Here is an 18129-nt window from a genome sequence, read left to right as displayed (position 1 = left end):
CAACTTTCTGGGAAATTGGTAGGAGTTATTCCTTCATGGCTTGGAGCTTGAAAGTTCAAGCAGCTTCGGTCCTTTTCTTGTGCATGTGTGCACATTTTCTTTCTTTCTGCAGTTTATCAACTCTCAGTTGTGAAGTTCTTGGAACAGATCCATATTACTTGGCTTAAGCCAAAATGTTCACTGCAGTGTGGCTCATTCCGAGTACTTATTCGAGCTAAGCAATAAAGCAGAGACAGCGTGCAATGAACTTTGAAGGGCAAAACCCAAGGCCACCTGTGCTCTATGGCTATTAGTATGAAAAGTGCTACTTTGAAGGAATTTTAAATTCAGGATATTACAAATGCCACTAGTTTAATCTACCACTCCAGTAGTAGAACATTCCCTTGAGAATGTCTGATTGGCACCCACACGAGCATTTCTGAGCCTCTGTTCAAATGCTGTGACTTTGGCTGATTAAGGGTAAAAATGTTTAAACTCTTGCCATATAGTATTTCATTTTTTAAAAAAATTGTTACCGAACTATTAATTTCCTGATCCTTGTATGTTTTCATGAACTATTTGAGCACTAATTGTGTAAAAGCAGAGAATACGTAAAGTAGATAACATGTGATGTACTGATTAGCATTGGACTAGGACATGAGAAAAGGTAAAGGTAAAGGGACCCCTGACCATTAGGTCCAGTCGTGACCGACTCTGGAGTTGTGGCGCTCATCTCGCTTTAGTGGCCGAGGGAGCCAGCGTACAGCTTCTGGGTCATGTGGCCAGAGCAGTACCTATTTATCTACTTGCACTTTGACGTGCTTTCGAACTGCTAGGTTAGCAGGAGCAGGGACCAAACGGGAGCTCACCCCGTTGCGGGGATTCGAACCGCTGACCTTCTGATCAGCAAGTCCTAGGCTCTGGGCTTTGACTCACAGCGCCACCCGCGTCCCTCAGGACATGAGAAACCAGAGTTCAAATCTGCTCAGCCATGAAGCTCATTGGATGACCTTGAGGCAGTCACTGCCTCTTAGCCTGATGATCAAATGGTGAAAAGAACGACGCACACCAGCTTGCATTCCTTGGAGGAAAGGTGGCATATAAATGTAAAACAATAATGCCAAGCTATTGCAAACAGTGCTGACTGAAGATGAGTTAACATGCAATTACTGAAGCTTTCATTTTCATAAGCAAATGTGTCAGGAAAGAGAACAGATTCAAGGTGAAAGCTATTTCAGCATTTGTTTTGAGACCAAGATGTATAAATCATGCTGCTTTTAAAATATTCACAGCAGAAGCCTAAGGGAGGGGGAGGGGAATATATGGATCTGTGCAACTCACTGGGATAATAAAATTTCTTTTTAAAAGGCTTCAAATATCACTCGCATTACTACTAATGTCAAAGGAAGAGATTAGCAACAAAGAATTTATTATGAAAAACTAAGCAGGCTTGTAACACACACGCTGTTCTGTGACGTTTTGAAGGTGAACAAAATTAGCAAGGAGAGCTTTACTACTTTGTGAAAGGCATGAAGGCTGTTTTTAAAGAAAGATAGCTGAAGGGTAAAAAAGAAAATTGTGAATAGTGGAGGGAAGACTGTTTTACAGCACAAGAGAAAATGTAGAGTTCAGTGCATCATACAATCAGACCTAAAAGTACCCCCAATTTCAATGGAATAAAAATAACTGATGAATTTTACAACTGACACAAAAACTTGCATTGAAAGGTTTTACCACCTATAGGATACAATTACCATATTTTCCTGCGTATAAGACGACTGAGAGTATAAGACAACCCCCAACTTTTCCAGTTAAAATATAGAGTTTAGGATATACTCGCCGTATAAGACTGCCCCTCTTTCAACGCACACCAAATAAAAATTTAAAAACCAGTCTCCAGTCCGGCTCAGAAATCTGCTCCACTTCCCAGGGGCCAGGGGCATGGCCGGGTCCGTTTAAACAGAGGAGCGAGCCAGAGGGCTTCCTCTTTGGCTCGCTTCCTCAATCACTAGGACGTCACTGAACTTCGCTCAGTTACTGCTTTTGCCAGACCTGCTGAAACATTTTGGGGGGATTTTTTACTGCTTTTGTTGAGCCGCTCTCATGGAATTTGCTTGGGATGTGGAACGGTTGTTTCAACCCAGGGTGGCTGGAAAAAAGCCTTTATAGGAGGCCCCGATCAATTGGCAGTGGGTGAGTCCAGCGCTGTGTGTGGGGAGCAGGGCATTTGAGGGGAGTGCTGCCTCGATTGCCGCTCTCGCTTTACAACTTTGCCGCCCTCGTGGCGAAAAAGCTTCCAGGTTTCTCTGTTCCCGGCCAACTCCCCCTCTCAGCTTCCCCTGCCCGAACTGCTCCCTTCGTCATTGCCCTCGCAGCTTGATAATAGGCTCCCCCTCCCCCAGCTGTTTTCTACCTTTGCTTGCCCCTTCAGCTGTGCCGCGCTCTGCTGTGCTTAATGCTGTTGTTGGTTCCCTGCCTTTGTTGTGAGCCTTTCCTTTTCTTTTACTGTGGGGGCTGCTTGGGCTGAGGCAGTGGCCACGTGTCTAGTTGCTGGGGCAATGTGAGGCCGCCATTTTGGACCACATGGTCTACTACCGGAAGCAGTTAGGGTCGTTCTGTTGCTGGTGACTGGGGGGGCTTCTGGGGCCAATTTTCAAGTATATTTCTGCTTCATCTAGAGAGCTTGGTGTCCTCTGATTTAATTTGCTGTTGTTTTGTCCTTTGGTGGGGAGTTGTTGCAGGAGCTGCTGCTGTAGCCGGCATATAAGACGACCCCCAACTTTTGAGAAGATTTTCCTGGGTTAAAAAGTAGTCTTATACCCCAGAAAATACAGTACCTGCTGTAGCAAGAAAGCCATTCAGTCTTTGTTTTTAAAGTGTTGTGTTTTCCTTATGAACTTGAGCATGGCAACTTCAGGAGTCTGTATTCTTCTGTAGCTTGTTTTCATATGGTTAACGTAAGATCAGAGGGCTGGATTCAACTAATACAGCATGCTAGCAGAAACTCACTATGTGCCCTCCACCCCCATATCCACTCCGGGGGGGGGGGTCAGAGGAGCCCCCAGAACAGCGTGGGGAGAGGAAAGGTGGGGGATTGTTCTCTCTGGTGAGCAGAAATGATGGCGATGATGAACAATAAGAGAAGTGCAACACTGAATTCTTCCCAGAGAAGACACTGCGGGACCAGAATGTTCCTCCACTAGTTTTTGAAATATCAGAATCTGTGTGCCCATTTATTTTCTCGCATCATGCTTGGTGTATACAATTTGGAGTTGCTGGCATGTGACACCCCGATTCCTTGTTTCTGTTCAAACCCAACATTTATCACTTGCAGGGAACACAAATGTCAAAAAAAGTTCGTAACAAAAATCTCATATTAATATCACGCGGCACTACTCGGCCAACACATTTTCTTTTCCATTTCCTCGTCTGAAACTCACGATAACAAGTTACAAACTAATTTGTACTACAGTGGCTGTAAAAGTAGGAGCACTTTATAACAGGCAGAAGCAGCAAATGGAGGCTTCAAAAGACACAGGAATATAGGAAGGTGTAAGCAGTGGGGGCAACATATCCTCATAGACTGAAAATACCTAAGGCCACAGCACATTACAAAATCCTTAGATGGAAACACTTCCACATAAGGATTAGCATGCAAGCTATGTGTGACGATTTCAAATGTATAAATATTGCAGAGGGTATACATGCATTGTATAGCTATGACTTCTATGTTTTTAATCCATAGCTTTGAAAAGCAGTGGCCAATGATCAAGGATGGGAGGTACATTCTAGGCCACAGGTGAAGCATGTAACACAACCATGACCAAATTTTAGCACCTAATTTTTAGTGGCTCTCCAAATGCTCTTAAGAAGGCTAAATGATATTCCTAGACATTTGACTGTTATGGGGCCACCAGTCAAATAGCAATATCATTTGTAGTTAGCAGTATAAACATGATCAAATCTCCTGAAACAAATCGCTCAGTTTTCATGCCCTAACTTTTTTCAGGTGAATGCGTGAGCACTGAGAGTGCCATGCCAAAAGCCATCAAAATTCCAGCATCAGCACTAGATTAGTATATTCTGTGCTCATCTTCTCAACTAGCCTACTGGAAAATTGGTTGGAATAGAGAGAATGAACTGATGACTTGTTAATTTGGAGGATGAAATTTATAAAAAGTGTAAATGTTCACACACTTAAGTAACAACAGCCTTCCCAAAAACCTAACACAGCCAGAAATTTCCACAAGAAATGATGAAGACACAAGATACCATGCCAGTTATATATATTTAATGTCATTTTGCATTTATAACTTACCAAGTGCATATCAAGATGTCAGACTGTCAGACTAAGACAAACAAGTCAGGATATGTCCTTATGGAAAGGGAATGACAATATGAATGGCTTAGAGATATTTTATGAATCTGACTGATGCTGTTTCACCACCTTTAGAAGGTTTTTTGTTGGATGCTTTACCTTGGTCAGGAGACAGAGGAGAGAGCAGAGGAGAGAAAAGATACGCCTGCCACAAGCTGCCTTAGGTTTTCTTGCTTTAAGTAAAAAAAGCCTGGTTTCAATACGTACACCCTAACACTCTACTGAAGTAAGAACACAAAATTTACACAAAAGTCACTTTGCCATTTAAGCTAGACATTCATGCTGAACAGCATTAATAGTTTTGAACTTTCTCACTGTAAGCATAGAATTTTCTCTTCAGAAATAGGCTAGTACAAATACCTAATGCAGCCATCTTATCTGCATGTATGCAATGAGGAATGAACAACCAGGGATAGTTCTATTGGTATAGCTCTTTTGGTCCAACTGAAACAATGACAATTCTGATACAATGTGTAAACTGGTTGTTTAATGAAAACATCTAATAATTTTCTGGGTTCTATGGGGTTCTCAGAAACACCAATAAAGAAAAGACAGCAATGTTTGTATTTTGTGCCTCCGACACCCACTATGAACCAGTGTGCTCATTAACAGCGCGCATGTGACAGAAATATATATGAACTATTTTGTACAAATGTAAGAAAGCAGTTGGATTTCAAAATACAGAACATCTTTCAAGCATTAAAGCTGCACATTAATTGCAAAAATAAAGCATTACTTTAGAATATTTTGATCACAGCTAAAGCAAACTCCAAACTTCTCACTTCCATTTCAATCACATCAGAATAGCTTTTTAAAAAAATGAAATGCCAAAAATTATTTTGGCAAATAGGGAAATAATGTTAAGAGAGATACTCTTTTGAAATCGAAGACACATAAAACAACAGTGTATTTCAGGAAACCGGATCTCATCTCAACCATTACTGATGGTTGTAGTACTCAGAGGTTGCTAAATATTTAAAGAAACCAGTGACGGAACAGAAAGAAATAGCAATCACTTCGAACAAGGTTCTTTTTTGCCAACACCTCTTATAAGTTCACTAGTGCAAGACCATATTTTTACCTGATTGAATTAAACTTGTAACATAGAACACTCAATACAAAACCATTCTCTCCCCCCCCCCCTTTTTAAAAGTGCCTCATACCATACATGCTCTAAAATATTTCCAACTAATGGAAGACCGTCTGTCTCCACTTCTTGTCGGTAAGGAATGGCCAGAGTGATTCTTTGATCCCAACACGAAATGGAGTGTGCTGTCCAATGCCCAACATCTGTAGTCTAGAACAGTCAAGCTGAGCATTCTTGGGACGAAGAGCTCCCACAACTGGGCTGTCTGTAATCTTTAAAAATAAAAATAGGCAGTAAAAGAGAAATATGCACTCTCTCTAGAACAAAAAATAAAAATGAAGAAATCTCTTCTCAGGAAAACATTCACAATTCTGCAATGTAGGATAGCCTAAATGCTTTCCCATAACCTTACTCTGCATTGAACACTAGTTTTTACTAGTATGGAAAAGGGGATACAGAAGTCTTCTTTGACAAATCATTGTCCTAGGAATCCAGAGAGCCCATCATACACATTGGGACTTTCCACTGCAGCCTCTTCCGCTCACTGGAAAGATGCTGCAGAAGGCACAGCAGTCTTGCAAATAAGCATACACCTTCCTCACCCAAACCAAAAAGTCTGCGAAGTTTTACTAGCTGATGGCAGAGGAGGAACCATGAGCTTGCTGCATTTCTACACTACTTCTCTCCCCTGGTAGCCTGGCTGGGAAGAGGGAGGAATAGCGCATTCTGCCCATCGTCTGCCAGCCTGTAATTCCATGGGCTTGCCTGCATGCATTTCCCTGTTGCCTGCAGCTACCAAAGGAGTGGTCAGTTCCAAGGCTAAGGTAGAAAGAACTGCTGAGACTCATATTTTAATGTCTGATGTTTTGTTGTGTTCTTTTAAATTCTGTTGAAAGTTGCCCAGAGTGGCTGGGGCAACCCAGTCAGATAGGAGGGTACAAGAAATAAATTATTTTAGTTATTATATAATGAAGAGTCAAAAATTGTAGTCAGGTGGGAATAATCTCCCTTAGCTGCATGTGCTGGGTTCCCTGAATCTCAGCTCAAGTTTCCAGCTTGCAGAGTTATGTGGTTACCTTTGAAACTGCAGAGGCAAAAATACAAGAGAGTTCCAAACTGGTAGAAAGTAGCTCTGCGGATATGGTTTATCAATCTGCATTATTTCAAAGGGTGGAAGATAGGAGATGCAGCCCATGGGGGGGGCGGATTAAGGGAGCCCCAGGAGGTGGAGCCTGGCAGCCTGACAAATGCAACCACCAAGGAGGCATCAACACCCTATTGGCTGAGACATAAAGCCACAGCCGGCAGCACAGGAGAGTCCCAGACAGGAAAAGAAAGGAGAGGCAACGAGAGGAAAATGGGCAGACAAGGCAACACAAGGGGAGACTGAAAGGGAAGCAGGGTGAGAGTGTGGAAGATGAAACCGCAGAGTGGCTGTGGGAAGGTCTGCGAGTGAATGAAGGAGAGGAATGGGACAGGCCCACAGAACTTAGTGGACAGTGCTGATGCAGAGGAGAAGCAGGGAGGAGGAGAAGGAAATGGAAGAAGCTTCTGAGGGTATGGTGAGAGACCTGTAACCAGTGAAGGGGCTGCTTGTGTGAGAGATTAGGAGGTTAGAATTAGGGGAGGAAGCAGAAAATTATGAAGCTTGTTCCGCCACCTAAAGAAGAAACTGAAGTAGTATTGGCTGCACTCTAAGGACAGAACAACAGGAACCCTGAATCTGAACAAACTGTTCACAAAGCATGTCTGATGATGGAAGGAGCCCTGAGCTTACCAAGGTGACAAGCTCACCATCTGTCTCTGATGAAATGAGAGACAGTGGGACTCTAAGGAGCCTCAGTTGGGACCCTCGGTGTAAGAGAATAGCCAAACCACAGCTGGTGAACATTTTGCAATTATTTTATATTGTATTGTGCAATATTACTCCTGAGAAAGTTCTGCCTTTGATAAAACTTTGTGAGAGTTTTTCTTGCACATTCCTTTTTCTTTCTGTGTCAGAGGTTATACACTATGACTTACTGGTCTCAAGTGGCTACTGGGAAGATTGAAAGCATCCGCCATAGCACATGCCATTTCAAATTTAGTCATCCGCTCATTACCAGACCAGTGGAACGTTCCTCTTATTGATGGATCCTAAGGAAAAAGAGAAGTATACAAAGTTTATGTTCTTGTTTATTTTACGGTGTTAAATAAAGACAGAGAAAACACCATAAACAAAGCTAGAGAACATTCTCTTTAAGGCTAACTTGAAAAGCAAGTTTTAAGTCAATCTAACATATCTGGATCACTCAGATAAGTTTTTGCAAAACAGAGAATTTCACATATGATCATTCTAAAGCTGATCATGACAATTCTGCCACCCTAACTCAAAGAGAACTTATTTTTCCATAAATAAATATTCTGCCTAATTGCAATTCCCAGCCTTGTGTTTTTCTGCAGAGTAAAAACATTCAGTTTTAGCTCACTCTTAGATTTGTTCAAAGAGCAATCTTTTTTTTTTCCTATATGCCTTCTTATATTTTGTCCCCCCTCTAGAACTATTTGTTTAGCCATGCTGTTATTTCAGAAAATGAGTTCCATTTCAAGCAAATCTCTGTCCACATAAGAACAAAATCATTACATTGCTGGATCAAGCCAAGGCCAATTATTCTTTTAAATACAGTAATCCACCAGATCTTTCTCTATTGCACTCTATTTCACTCAACTACTGAGGGTTTTTCCCCCCTAGAACTACATCAGTTCAACCAAGTATTGTAAATAAATAAATAAAATAAAATAAAAATCTGGGCGGCACTTTTCTTCCTCTAGAAAGCAAAACTTCACACATCTTACTCTTCTATGTTTATATGAAAAGACTGCCACAATCTAGAGCTATTATAATCTCTTGTGTATAAGCAATGACTAGAACTTGCTTGCCAAGCATTTCTACTGCAATATCACCTCTCATTCCAAGATAAAGCTATCATGATGCAAGGTCAACAGAAGGGGGGGGGGAGAGAGAACTACCTTTAGTTTAAAAACCCTGGCAAGTGTTCTGAAGGTTACATGCACCTGAATGCAACTTCCTAGTATAGTCAGCATTAAATCAGCAGCTTATGCATTCCTCCTACAGAGGAATACAATACTGCACTAAGAAGATTGCTCTGTCAGTGTGAACAGTTTTGTTTACCTGAAGGAACCATCTCCTCCCACCATGAACATACCGTTCTGGGTGAACCAGCACCTAGCAAGATTGAACTCTCGACTTACCAGCTGATGAGCAGATGCTTTGACAGCATGTTTTCCACAGTGAATGTGCTGCCAAAGCAAAACTGAACCCCACCCAAACAGGTTGTAGCTGTGTCCTCAGAGAATGCCTGCACTCTAACCTCAGAGGTCCACCTTAAATCATACTTTCTTGCCACCAGCACATTTACTGTCCCAAAAAATAATCCCCCTTTGCCACCACCACCATTATTCTAGTCCCTGGTAAAAATTCCTGTCAAAATATCAACCCATCTATCGTTTCTATAATGCTTACCACATCACAATCTAGCCTTCTTCTGAACAGAATGGTGCTTCTTATGTTACTGCATTCAGAGGGAATGTTACAAAAAGTACTGGTTGGTAGGGTGAGGCTGCTCACCTGACTTCCTGTTGCCTGAATTGCTTTTGCTTGCCTGCAATGGGGGAGGTGCATCTCCACTGGGCTGTCCTAGCTGCCCCCTTCTCCTTTACTTCCAGGTAAGCAACAGCAACATGGGCAATGGGAGGTCAGCTGAGCACCACCACCCTGTGCCCACTCTTACAGTTTGCAAGACTAGTTGTAACAGTTAACATAGGGTTGTATGCAATAGTAGCTTTGTGATAGCATTTCCCCATGGCTTCCAAAAGCTTCCCCTTAGGGTTCTGGACGCTCGAAAACAGTGGGAAATATTATTAGTTCTTGTAGCTTTCCCTTTCTCTCATGACAACAACAACAACAAAATGCAACATTAAAAGTTGAAACCTCAATGCAAAATAAAATATAGAATACTATATGCTGGTAAGCAATAGATTACTACAGCTTGCTGGAAAAAGTACCGTATTTTCCGCCCCATAGGATGCACTTTTTCCCCTCCAAAAATGAAGGGGAAATGTGTGTGCGTCCTATGGGGCGAATGCAGGCTTTCGCTGAAGCCTGGAGAGTGAGAGGGGTCGGTGCGCACGGACCCCTCTCGCTCTCTGGGCTTCAGGAAGCTCTCCGCAAGCCTTGGGAGCTCCGCGGGAGTTCCTGTCGGGCTCCCAAGGTTTGCGGATAGCAGATATCGGGCAGCCCCACAAGCTCGGGGGACAGCGGGGAGGCGGAACACCGCCATCCCGCTATTCCCCGACCTGGTTTGGAGGCTGGCGGTGGGGAGAAGCGCGCTTCTCCCCATCGCCAGCCCCACAAGCTCGGGGGACAACGGGGAGGTGGAGCGCCGCCATCCCGCTGTTCCCCGACCTGGTTTGTGGAGTTGCCTGCATCCCGAAGAGAGATGCCTGCATCCCGAAGCCTTCGGGCAGATATCCGCAAGCCTGGGGAGACCTGCGCGACTTCCCGCGGGCTCCCTAGGCTTGCGAATAGCAGCCTGTTCTGGGGTCGGGGGAAGCTCGGGCTTCCCCCGCCCCAACCCTGCGCCTGGGGGGGAAATTTTTTTTTTCTTTATCCCCCCCCCCAAAAAAAAACCTAGGTGACCCTATGGGGCAAAAAATACGGTAGGTCTTAAACTGGCACCTTGGGAACAATCTGCTTTCAACCGGAACGGAGTTGTACAGGTGGGCTGCTGCCACTGAGAGGACCTTTCTTCATATACTGTGCCCTCCCCCAGGCCATATTTACCAGAGGCATGGCAAGCAACCTTCCCCAGCAAATCTCAAAGCCTGGTTTACTGGTACTGAGGAAGGCATTCATTCAAGTACTTGGCTCCTAAGCCATTCAGGGCTCTGTACACCTGTAACATGAATTAAGCCAGGCAATTCACAGGCAGCCAGAAGTGTTTCCAGGATCAGTGTAACATGACCCCATCTCACCACCGTAAAGAAACAGGATGAGGCATTACGCATCTTTTGCAACTTCCAGACCATCTTCAAAGGAAGGCCTCTGTAGAACACATTGCAAAACTCAGATCAGGAGGTTATTATATCAGAAGCTACTATAGCTGGATTATCCCAATTCAAGAACAGCTATAGCTGGCAAACCAGCCAAAGGTGGGCACAAGCATTCCTTACCACGGAGGCCACACGAACCAGTTGGTTAGCGCATGGTGCTGATAACACCAAGGTTGCAGGTTTGATCCCTGTATGGGGCAGCTGCATATTTCTGCATTGCAGGGGGGTGGGCTAGATGATCCTCAGGATCCCTTCCAATTCTATGATATCTAACCTCTAGTGACAGTTTGCAAACCAGGAAAAAACCCTGACTACCCATCTGTTCTTTAAGAGTAGTACTACCCTGACCAGAACAGGCTATCTACTTAATTCCCAAACCTAGGAACCACCTACCCACAAAGCCCCCATCTTATCATAATTGTTTATTACTGGCTATCATCCAGCCCATCACTGTGTCCAGTCACTTGCACAGCATCATCTGGTCCAGATGGAATGGCATAGAGGAATGCAACAGGGGGACGGACGGGGGACGGGACGCATTGGTGAAAATAGGAACCATGTCCTTGCAACAGAAGTCATCCATTAGTGTGAAGGCACCACTGGATACAGCCCACAGTATTTTTGAAATCTTGAATACATCATAAAAACACAGAATCACTGCTAGTACTACTACAATCTTACACATATGATAATATGTGAAGTAGTCCGAAAAATCCTGGCTGAAATTTATTTTAAGAATATCTCACCAACATTTTCTTCTCCGCTAGCTGTCGACAAACACTGGCTACATCCTTGACATAGGTGGGAAACCTCTGCTGCCAGTGGTCCATATTGGCTGATTTATTATTGAATTGCACTTTATCAAACATAACTGTCACAGCGCTCTCTTCCAACCTTTCAACCTCTCCATATAAAATAGGAATTCTAAGCACAGCAGCACCTAGAAGATGAGAAAAGCTATGAATACAAAGCTGTATTTATGAACAGGTACAATGAAAATTCCTCAGCTCATCTCTGAAAAGAAAATTAAACCACCTTTGAACTATTTACAAGACACTTCACTCCCTTGAAAAGGCAAGTCTACTTATGTGGGAAAGAGAATAAATCTCGGTGGGTGTGAAGAAGATTTCAGATGAAAACTTCAGATTATGTACACTTATGCAAGCAAGAAGTGCTAAATTACATCAAGAACACCTTACCATGCAATAGAAAAGATGCTCAGGATCCACATGATAAGTAGGAAAGAAATAATGGTATAAGTCTACATCTACTGTTACCCCATCATAGAACTCATTTTCCCCCTTGAAATCCTGTGTCACCAGTATATGAGAATGTTCTACAACAAACTTGCAGTTAACTACCAACCCAGAGTAAGTAACAAAATGACTGCAAACACTCATTACAGGTGATTTTCAAGTTATGTAGGGGTTATATTCTGGGGATATCACATAAAGCCTAATTCACATATTTTCAAAACACCTGGGGTCAATGGCGGGTGGGATTGCCAAAGTCTTTTTTCCCTGGATGCTTGCGCCCTTTGTTTGCCAAGCGCATAAAGCTGAATGTGTGCAAGTTAAGTGTGTGTAAGCTGCGAGTTACCTGTTCTCGGTCAGCCCTGCATTACATGAATGCACACAAACTGGTGAGCTAAAGCTGGTAGCCATTCAGTGGGTGTTTTATATCATGTATCCCTCCACCTACCATTCCTCACAACTGAGAAATCTAACATCCACATTTTTAAAACAGAAGTTGGATCCAACTGGGACGAGTCAACTTGTCTAAAGAGAGGCTTTGGATTCAGATAACAGTATCACTATACAATACTGATGACAGAGATCTGCTTGTTTCTAATGTCTACCCAGCCAAAGAACTCTATTGCCCTGTACAATCCTTAAAAAAGGGTTAGGAATCTTTTCAGCTCTGCAGGTGAGAACTTTATCAGGGATCTAGCCTCACATGCCAAATTTGACAGATGAGTGGGATTACCCATCCATCAGTCACCTGACATGACAATGCTATCAGGTGACTGAGCACTTTGAAGTTTCAAAGTTGGGACTTCAAAGTGCCACACACAGGAAATTCAGCAAGCTTTGGCTCTACTGCCCAGCAGCTGCTCAGTGCTATGTTGAATTTCTCCCTGTGCATGGAAATAGTTTTAGTCCTGAATCTGTTATTAATCAGTTTCACTGGATAATCTAGAGATCACAGATTTTGGGGAGGAGGAAAAAAATCTCTCTGTATAAATTCTCTCATCATTTGTAATTAATAAGCCTTTGTCATGTTCCTCCATCCTAACCACAGTAGTCATCTTTTGCTAAACTAAACCCCACCAAACAGTTTAGCTTTTCTGTATAGGGAGGGTGTGCTAACCCCTTGGACATTTTTACTGCTCCTTTTACAGCACTACAATTTGACTTCTGAGATGGAGCAAGCGGAAAAGTGCATAATACTCTGGATGTATGATTTTCAAGCTCTTTCTTTTCTTCAATGCCCCTCCAAAAATCCTATTTTCTTTTCTCCCCAACAATTTTCCCATACCCAGTTTACTCCTTCCCTATAGCACACAGGCCTTTAATCTCCCTTTCAGTACCAAGCTCTACAATTATAAAATGAGGCAAAATAAAAAGCAAGATAAATAGCATAGAGTTGCCAGCAGGTGGCAGTGATTGGGAATTTCCTTGGCCTTGACATTAAACACTGAAAAGGAGCAGTTAGGATAAATAAGAAATGGAATAAACCATTAGTTAGACCTCCCAGTGATGTATTCTTATATGGCCCCAAACTTTATGGCTCCTTTCTTTCTTATGTAGTTTTGTCAAGCATGACTTCCTGATACTCATTAATGTACAGTAGGTAATGATTGTTTCTGTATGTTGTTTTAATTTTTTTTCACTTTTTGTACAACACTCACAGAACAATAGCTATTGGGTGTCCAGTACCAGAAACCTCAGCTTCTAGGCCACCAATACCAATATAAATCACTTAGGAAACTGAGGTGATCATCTAGTTTGCCACTACAAAACATATAGCCTTGCTCTTCACATGTTGTTGGACTACAGTTTCCACCAGCTCTGACCAGCACAGCTGGAAGTTCAAGTCCAATAGCATCTGGAGGATACTCGGTTGGTGAAAGCTGCTATGGCCATTCTGACACCGAACAGAAATTACCAGAGAGCAACCCGAGAACATGTATCATCATTCCCTTTGGCACACTAACAATATTGCTTTTGTCATTATCTACTCTATTTTAGCAAGTCTTGCAGAAGTTCAAATCTCAGCACAGTGGTACCTCCGGTTGCAGACGGGATCTATTCTGGAGGTCCGCCAGATCCCAAGGTTTTTGCAACCAGAGAGACCGCTCTTGCACACACATGCACGGCAATAAGAGAGCTTCTGTGCATGCACGCGCAGCAAAAACCTGAAAATATACTTCCGGGTTTGCCGCTTAAGAATCCCAAAGTTTACGTAATTATACGACTATAATTTTTGATGGATTGATCTGAGGTGCAAATGAAAGGGGTAAGAAGAAATTAACTAAAGAACTACCTCTAGTTGTTTGGAAAGGACAGGTGTCCTGAATTCCAACCACTTTTTATTCTCAAATTTAATTTGTCTTGCTAGAGTTTGTGCCTAGTTGTTCCCCTCTCAACAAGGTTTTCATTTTTTTTTATAAAAGGGAAGACTTTTATAGCTTCCTCTGCTCCTTACCCCTAACCTCAACCTCAACAATGGATTAACAATGCTACCATTCTCTCTCACCATTTCAACTCAGTGGTATACATTTTATCTGACCTTCTGTTATATTGGTTTTACATAATCTCAAAACTTTATAAAGAGACTTTATTCTAATTATTCTCTGCAGCTTCCTTTTAAACCCCCTCCCCATTTTAAAATACATTTCTTATTTTGAAAATAAAATAAAATAAAATTGAACTTCCAAATCCACTTGCTCCTATTTATGGAATTCCAGTAAAAGATTTCAAGCCTTAACTGTTGAAGAAAAACTTACCAGCTGCAAATTGACACTTACCTTCATTGTTTGCTAAAACTGCCTTTTCGCCCTCTAGTTTAGTTTTCCCATAGAGATTTAGGGGATTTGGTGCGTCATTCTCTTTATAGGGAGGATTTGTTCCATCAAATACATAGTCCGTACTAATGTAGATCAAAAATGCTCCTACTTGAGCTATAAAAATAAATAAATTAAAGCAATATGAAAAGATGTAAATACAAAGCAGTTGCTCTCTTTATCTTTATTCTCTCCAAGAATTTAAAACACACAAACAGCAAATATTTACGTGATTGTGAAAGACCTAAGTATTTCTAACCCAGAATTTGTTTCCAACGGCTGGCAGGCAGTTCCCACTATCCGTCTCCTCCATCAATACATGTTACTCAAACAGCTAATGATACATTTCTTGTGGTAAGAATTCTTTAAGTTCAGGTGTATAACCCATACTTATGACACATAAAAGATAATTATGCATCCTGAGAAGAAATGCAGACCAAACCTTTTTTACCTGCTTCTTTTGCTATGTTCCCTGAAGCAGCCACATTGAGCTGAGAAGCAGCATCTGGTTGACTGTCTACAACATCTGGCCTTCTCTCAGCCGCACAATGTATTATCACATGAGGCTGGAAATTAAACACCCATTTTAATGAGCAAAGAACAAGCAAGTAGTTGTACCAAATCCACACTGTTCATGGAAAGCTAGCAGAAAATTGTCCCATGGAGTAAACCACAACTAAAGTGCAAATTTACTCTAGATCATCTCTGACTAAGTTGTAAGGCTCAACATAGATGCGGAGAAAGAAAATCATCTTTTTTGCTCAGACATTTCTTCAAGCTGTTTCTGCAGTGGTTTAGATATGAAGAATTTTTATTTTTTTATTTTTTGGGAAACTTTAACATTTCTCAAGCTCTAGAAGGCGGAGTCCTTATACTCTGAAACACAGTGAGCGAAAATAAAATAGTTCTTATATCAGTGAATACAGGAGCCTTCCATCTCCTTTGTTTGCTTTGCTCATTGGAGGTGCTCTTTCCCCCATTTTTCTTGTGCATGCAATTTGCATAACCAAAAGAAAGGATTTCCCTAATCACTCTCTAAGTGAGAAGCCCAACTTATTCTGCAGCCTAGAAAGCAGGCTTTCTAGGTTCTACTAGACCACTAGTATATAGCTACTTTCCTGCACACTAGTGTTCCTCATATCATGCACCTCATATACAGAAGGTGCACCAAGGGTTGCATCAGAGATTACAGAGAAAAAAAAATACAGAAACAAAGCTAAATATTGCTGTGATAGTGGACAATCAGTAAAACTTTATGTGACCAGCTAACATGAATTTGCTGAAGAAACCTTCAGAGAAACATGGTGGTTAGCCGCTTTATCCTTCTTTCCACCATTCTCACCTGAAAATCCTGGATGATATTATGAACAGCAGTAGTATCTAGAAGATTAATTTGCTCAAACATTGGTCGAGCCCTACTGTACCCACAACCGACAGCATTCCAATTATTTCCTTTAAATTCCTTAAACACAGATCTGCCAAGCAACCCAGTAGCACCAGTAATCAGAACACGTCTGTTTGGCGTATCAACATCCTCCTGTAAAAAAAGAAAATTGTTATCTTCTATATTCTTAACAAAACTTAATCCATAATTTAATATTTGTTTTAGAAGGCTTTAGGGGGCATTCTGTGCGAGTCAACTCCAATGCAAGCCCCACTGAGTTCAATGGGACTTATGTCAAGGTAAGCATGCACAGGACTGCACAAACAGCCCACAGTATACTGAAGACAACAACCTTAGATTGCTTATAGCTCCAAGCTTTACATTTCTAGCATCAGAAGGACATATCTTACTATTGTTTACTGAAACCGACTTGCATCAGAAGGGACTGTTTAAATATATTGTATAAATAAAGATAATGTTTACAATTGTTCCAGCAAAAGGCTAATTCCCAGGCAGCTAATTTAGTAAGCTTCTTTGGATAGCAAAAATTGTCACTGGAATGATCAAATTAAATATTCTTTCAAATATGTGGGTTGAAGTGGAATTTCCAGCTATGTGAGGATGTACATCACAGGCGTGTTTCAGAATCAAATACTTAAAAGGAGGGGGGTGAATTACTAGTTCCCCATTCCACCATTATCTATATAAACACATCCCCCGCCCCAAGTTACAAGCACAGGGAAGGGGCTATTAGTTACAGAGAGAGACCAGTGACAAGCTGTTATTCCAGTATTGGTTTTGTATTGTTTTATTTGCTTCTAATTGCTGTAGGATCCCACTGCTGTTGCAACCCACACTTCTTAATGGTCAGAAATCCCATGAATTGTTATTTTTATTTTATTTTACTTAAGACAGAGGGCATGGAAAACATTTTAGCAAGCTGATCCTGATCTCGGAGCAGAATCCTACTATGATGTGCGGGGCTTCCTCAGGCAGGAAATATCTGAAGCATGCATTTCGCCCTCCCTTCCCCAGCCCAGCAATAAGGCCTTGGGGGTGGGGATTACACCAGAAAGCAGTACTTTTTTGGGGGGGGTACGCATACCCCTAAACATTTTGTGAATCTTTGTACTTTTGTCCATTTACTGTATGTATTTTTCCCGATTTGAACTGTCAAATGGTGATTTTCTGGAGTCAAAATGAGAGTACCCCTAAACAATTTTTTTAAAGATAAAAAGCACTGCCTGAAAGTAAATCCCGTTGCGCACAGTGGGGCACCTAAAATCGGATTATTGAATTATCACCATTGGGTTTCCCCCATCTTAACCCGACGGAGGCTGCTCTCAGGTAAGTTGTGTTTGGGATCGTCAGGAGTAAGTTAGTGCCACTCAACCCGTGGGTGGCTTTTTCTTAACACCCAAGCGGAGGCCTCCCCTGCAGGGCTGGCCTGGCCATTACAAAGCTTTGCCCAGACCCCCGAGCAGCGGCGGCGGCGGCCCCACCTCGGTTCGCCCCACCCCACTCAGGGGGCGCGGCTAGTAGCTGTTTACTTCCCGCGGAGAGAAGGGAGGGAGGGGAAGGAGGGGAAGAAGGCCCAAAGCCGCCAGCTCTGCCTCACCTCCTCCAGCCAGCACCTGCCGGGCTCGAAGCGGATCCGGAGCCCTTTCTCCCACCCGACCATCCCTCCGCCTGCCTCAGTCCGCGCCCGCCGCTCGCGCTCAGCTCCACTTTCGCGGTGGCGGCAGCCATTCACAGGGCACGCCCACTCGACAGCCCCGCAGCCCATTGGCTCCCTCGCCTTGGGAAGGTGGGGCCTCAGAGGGGTGGGCGGACGCGCGCGCGGCTGCCGTTGGGACACGTTCAAAGCCAGCCCGCTTATTGGCCCGTCCCTCTAGAACGGGGCGGCGCGCGAGCCGCTCGAGAGTCTTGTGCGACGGAACACGTCGAGCTCACTCACTTCCCCTCCCCCCCCCTCCGTTAATGCCCGTTCGCAATGTCTAAGCGCTCAAGCTCTTTGGCCGTATAGTTGGAAACACTCAAATCTTGTCGCTTCCATTTACCGCCCACGTATTTCGGCTTATCCTTCAGTCAGGGGCCCTGCTTGGAATGCCGTTTATTTTATT

General features: G+C 42.9%; 1 protein-coding gene and 1 long non-coding RNA gene across 2 annotated transcripts; both read right to left on the bottom strand.

Annotated features, from left to right (window-relative positions):
- Window positions 1-4253: 4253 nt before the first annotated feature.
- MAT2B (methionine adenosyltransferase 2 non-catalytic beta subunit) lies at window positions 4254-17807 on the bottom strand. Its single transcript, XM_081846560.1, has 7 exons — window positions 17625-17807; window positions 15965-16159; window positions 15074-15188; window positions 14587-14739; window positions 11303-11496; window positions 7467-7580; window positions 4254-5716 (listed from the first exon to the last, which is right to left on the bottom strand). Exons 1-7 carry the CDS (start codon window positions 17790-17792, stop codon window positions 5546-5548), a joined length of 1110 nt encoding a protein of 369 aa, XP_081702686.1. The 5' UTR covers window positions 17793-17807; the 3' UTR covers window positions 4254-5545.
- On the bottom strand, window positions 8170-9694 carry LOC309333453. The gene is made up of 2 exons (XR_014152523.1): window positions 8271-9694; window positions 8170-8240 (listed from the first exon to the last, which is right to left on the bottom strand). It is a non-coding gene; the product is annotated as an uncharacterized lncRNA (long non-coding RNA).
- Window positions 17808-18129: the final 322 nt, after the last annotated feature.

The sequence above is a fragment of the Podarcis erhardii genome (genome assembly GCF_964252035.2).
Source record: "Podarcis erhardii genome assembly, chromosome: 2".
NCBI classification, from domain to species: Eukaryota; Metazoa; Chordata; class Lepidosauria; order Squamata; family Lacertidae; genus Podarcis; species Podarcis erhardii.
Note: the sequence above shows the minus strand (reverse complement) of the source record. Positions and strands in the feature narration are given on the sequence as shown.

Coding starts and splice junctions, on each gene's coding strand:
- MAT2B (XM_081846560.1), bottom strand. CDS start 17,792: ATGGGCTGCGGGGCTGTCGAGTGGGCGTGCCCTGTGAATGGCTGCCGC. Junction 11,497..14,586: donor AGTTTTAGCAAACAATGAAG/GTAAGTGTCAAT, acceptor CTCATCTTCTAG/GTGCTGCTGTGCTTAGAATT. Junction 7,581..11,302: donor TAGCGGAGAAGAAAATGTTG/GTGAGATATTCT, acceptor CTTTTTCCTTAG/GATCCATCAATAAGAGGAAC.